Source organism: Sinocyclocheilus anshuiensis, unplaced genomic scaffold, assembly GCF_001515605.1.
Source record: "Sinocyclocheilus anshuiensis isolate Anshui unplaced genomic scaffold, SAMN03320099.WGS_v1.1 scaffold2800, whole genome shotgun sequence".
In the NCBI taxonomy this organism is placed as follows: Eukaryota; Metazoa; Chordata; class Actinopteri; order Cypriniformes; family Cyprinidae; genus Sinocyclocheilus; species Sinocyclocheilus anshuiensis.
Window position 1 is genome coordinate 96280 of NW_015554179.1, and position 4740 is coordinate 101019.

The 4740-nt window shown below is 35.9% G+C and overlaps 1 protein-coding gene across 1 annotated transcript in view; it reads right to left on the reverse strand.

Annotated features, from left to right (window-relative positions):
• Positions 1-2917: 2917 nt before the first annotated feature.
• LOC107670968 (sodium- and chloride-dependent GABA transporter 3-like) overlaps positions 2918-4740 on the reverse strand; it is a 5420-nt gene continuing 3597 nt past the window's right edge. The window contains exon 5 of the mRNA XM_016463783.1: positions 2918-3170. Coding sequence (XP_016319269.1) covers positions 3021-3170 — 150 coding nt within the window. The 3' untranslated portion in view covers positions 2918-3020. The remainder of the gene's footprint in view (positions 3171-4740) is intronic.

A 4740-nucleotide genomic window follows, 5' to 3' on the forward strand; every position in this document is an offset into this window, starting at 1 on the left:
TCTGTGGATTTTAGCGTACGCACACTCTAAGATCAAATCTGTGCGTACGCACATTTTATAAAGGAGGCCCCAGGTCTTGGAGTACCACCCAACTCTGCACGTTTTTTTTTATGCCTCCCTAATAAAACACATCTGCACCAAGCACTTTACATGAATGGACAATAAGGATTCCATATACCCATAGTAGTGACCAGTGTTGGGGGTAACTCATTACAAGTAACGCGAGTTACGTAATCAGATTACTTTTTTCAAGTAACTAGTAAAGTAACGCATTAACTTTTTAATTTATAAACTAGTAAGTAACGCATTAACTTTTTAATTTATAAGAGAATATCTGAGTTACTTTTTCAAATAAGCAACGCAAGTTACTTTTTTTCCAATTTATTGATTGACAGCTCTCCTGTCCCCATGTTGAGAGAAATCAGAAGTGTGAAAAGGCTTTTATATTTGCCAAAAATAGAACTTTTTTATTTTAAAAACAAACAAGCAAGCCCTGTCCAGATTTAAAAAGTAACGCAAAAGTAACGTAATGCATTACTTTCCATAAAAAGTAACTAAGTAACGTAATTAGTTACTTTTTTATGGAGTAATGCAATATCGTAATGCATTACTTTTAAAAGTAACTTTCCCCAACACTGGTAGTGACATTATTAAATATCAGTGTTTGGCTTTGTTTATAGCATTTCCAGTAACAAGCTATTTAGTCTAACAAGTAGCGGTGTAGTGTGACAAGATGCCTTCACTGTCTTTATGTCACTTGCACACAGTTTTACAACTGAACAAGTTGAGGCAATAATGAAAATCACTCTTTTCAATGTTGTAGTGTTGAAAAGTTCAATTAGTTATTGAATCTGTTCGTAAATTTCAAAAGGTAACAATTTACTTATTCAAGTCTGTGCAGAAAAACGTTCCAGTCCATTACTATATGATTTTATTATATTAAAAGTTATTAAGAAATAAGTTATACATTTGTTATATTTAAGATATAAGTTATTTGTTGTATTTTCTTTTTACTTATATTCCCGCCTTATCTTCAGTGTATAATTAGCAACATTTTTGGCAGTTTGTAGTGTAGCTACAGTACCATTTTAAGTTGAGGGTAGCTTTACTGTAGTTGAATGCAAAACTGTAGCTTGCCAAGCTACAAGCTATGCATAAACAAGGTAGTTTCCCTAACACCGAAGACCTTTTTCTTAACTCTGTCTGTTCTACTCGGGTTAGCATGTCAAAAAAAATACATAATCTATACTTTCCTAAAATCTGTTCTCTTACAGAAGTCAATCATGTTTACTTTTAACACTAACTAAAATGATTGAGACACCCAAACAGATATGTTCGTTTTTAACTTTTATTTTAAAAAATGAGTAAGCACACAATTAATATGTCCTGTGGATACCAAAATCTGTGTAAACAGCACATATAACAATTCCATCATATACCTAGTTGATTGTTGAATGACATATCAAAAGTCCTCAGAGTTTTTCATCAAGAAATAGTACACAAAACAACTAAATAAATGTACAAATACATATCTGAAAAGTTAACAAGCTATTGAAACCCAAACAAGTTTATTTGCACAAACTGATGATGTCACAATGGAACAGTCACAATGGAACAGACCAGACCAGACCAAAAATTGCATGCATGTGCACAGGGCTCACAGTGCATCCTGAGTATGCTATGAACAAAAAGTGCTCTTAACTGTGATAGTACGTTACAGATCCAGCACAGTTTGATCAAAGTACTTATGGCTGTTGAATTGCAAGGGTCATTCGAACACATTTCCACTACTTCCTAATGACTTAACGGCTGTCAATAACTGGGCTACTATCGCCTGAAATAGATGTGAAAGAACTACTTCTTTATAGCTTGTACTTTCTCTTAGGGAATGAGCAAAATTCTGTTTACTGGCATTTTATATTTTGGACGGTATCAATCTTTCCACATCAAATCTGTTTATTACTGCATCTATGCCATTAAAGGAATAGTTCACCCAAACATTCTCTACAGTGTGTCAAAATTTATACACCCTCACATCTAGCCTACTTTTACATACATGTTTAAAAATGGTGCATCAAAACCATGTTGTCATTAATGATGCCTTTTTTTTATCTTAACATGAACGCAGACTAGATTATCAGTGAATATAGTGAGTTTAATATATTAATTTCATGGTACTGTTATGAAAAGAAGTGTTTGAACTGTTTGAAAATGTGCACTTTTGTGTTCCACGGCATTGCTTTAATGTTGTCCTCACACACAAAGCAAAAGCTTTATCTACACAATATATATATGTATATATATATTACCATCAGACTGCTCTTAAACATAATACAAAATCTCAGAAAATCACACACTAAGACAGAATGTTCATGAACGTCAATGAGGGGTTCATGACGAGTGTGTCTGGATGACTCTCTGAACCATTAGCCTGAGAAAAAAAAAAAAAATCAAAGTATTAAACTGTGTTTGGTCTGTCACCTTCAATTAAACTCAGTTTAATTGGTGTGAAATGGCCAGGAATTCGAGCCGCGTAAGACACCGTGGCGAATGGGCTTGCTACATCATGCTCGCCCAGCGAGTCAATGCTAGCTGAAGGACAGCAAATCACAGCATATCTGACAACACTGAGCCTCATCTACAAACATACAGCCAACGTTTGGAGTGGTCATCAGTACATCTCCTATCCATTAGAATAGTACTCTACAGTAATCTGCACACAGCCAAGAGCCAATATGTAAAACATTTCACAGCACATTATACCTTGGCTTCATTCTACAAGTACAGAAATGACTAATGCGACAAAGAGTAAGGCGATATGACAACATTTTTATCTAGATTTAGATACACTCTGATACAAAACAGGTTTTAATCATAATGTTAAATTGTGATGTGTTACCTGTTTGTGCAAAAAAACAACACTACAAATGTGATAATAGATCTCTCTTTAAAAATAAAAGCAAACATATTTGTTTCTTCACTTTTCGGTCTGTTGTGCCGGTGATGTCCATGTCTTGGGTTTAGAAATGTGTCTCCTTCTCTGTGATGGTGGAGATCTTGCCATCCGCCCTCATTTTGGCATCAGCATCATTGATAGCGCAGGGACTCTTGGAGCTGAGGCGTCCCCTCATTCTCAGGTCAGAGCTGGGTGTGGTCAGCTTTTTGATTCTCTGCAATTACATTCATATGATAATAAGAAGTGTGCGTGCATTTGAGGAACATTATTACAGTTGGACAAAGCACACAGAGCTATAGTCCTGTTCTTACAGTAACTAACATTTGTGAGATGTTACAATAATATTTCACTATATAAGCAAGGGTTCAAGGTTCACATGGTCCCATTAGCCCCTACTGGTAATGTTCTGATGCTTTTTTGGGAAAAAAAGTGCATTTCAATGTCTTTGACATTAAAGCATCAAAGGGTTTTTATTGAGGGTGCTTGTGCTGCCTTCAGGCATTTTGTTTTGTCATATAATTTTCCTGCTACTCCAGACTGAATAATCACATGACATTTACAGCTCAGGTGATTGGCTCAAAACAATCTGTGGTCCCTTAAGCAAAGACGCTGGATTCATGCACCGGATGAGCAGCTGCCATTGAAATGAACTGGAATGCTTCTCCAGGTATCATAGAGCTACCAGAGGATTATTGCACTTCTGTACTTTTTTACACTGGAAAAAAAAAAGGAGCAAATGGGAGACAGTTTCCAGAGAATACATATTAAATTGTTTATTTTTTGAGAAATCACTTTTTCCTCCTTGTTTTAAGAATAAATGTGACAAACACTTTCCAATGGAATAAGAAAAATAAACTTAAGATATATTCTCTGCAAACAAGTCTTATCTTCTTGCTTGTTTTAAAGATGTTTAGATTGTTGGCGGAAATCAATGTAAAATTCGTGATTAAGACAAAGATTTTTGCAGTGTAGTACACTAATCTCATCACATGCTTTCTGAAGCAGACACAATCAATAAGACATGGCACAATGGGGTCACGTCAGGGCAGTGCCCGCATCAATTCTGCACTACACCACAATTCTGCACTACATCTCCACACTCCCGCTGTGCCACAACAACTTTCACCTTCGCCATGTCATGGCACCTCAAGAAATATGATTTTTTTTTTATTCCAAGTACATTCTGAAAAGTGAGTACTTTCTAGCTCCTATCTAAAATCATTGACAGCAGTATGAGAGGTTCAGTCGGGTGAATCAAGGACAGTGAAGGAGGAAGGGAATGATGACTCATGCCTTCAATGATTCGTTTATTGAGTACAAAGAGCAATGCAGAAATCTGAATATATGCTAAAAGAATGAATGAATCAAAGAATGCGGACTCATAACTAGGGCTGCACGATTAATAGAATGCGATTGTCATGCGCATTTTGATAGTAATGCCGGTTCTGTAATCAGCAGGAATTTACTACACATAGGCGTAGTTCACTGACAAGTTACGCAAAAAAATCGCAGACGATTTTATTGCGCGATTCTGAAATCGTTCGCGATAATGACAGCTGTTTGCATAGCTTCTCATAGCTTCTCATAACTACGGCTCTGTGTAGTAAATGCTGCTCCATCTGAAAGCATGTGAAAATACCACATTTAATAACATATTTTTACTCCAAACTCACTACATAATGTCAGTCGAGTGTTTGAAATAAATCATTCAGTGAGATGATGTGGCTTCTTACACAGAATAAGGCACGCAACATATTTCATAGTATTTAAGCAGTGATAAAGGC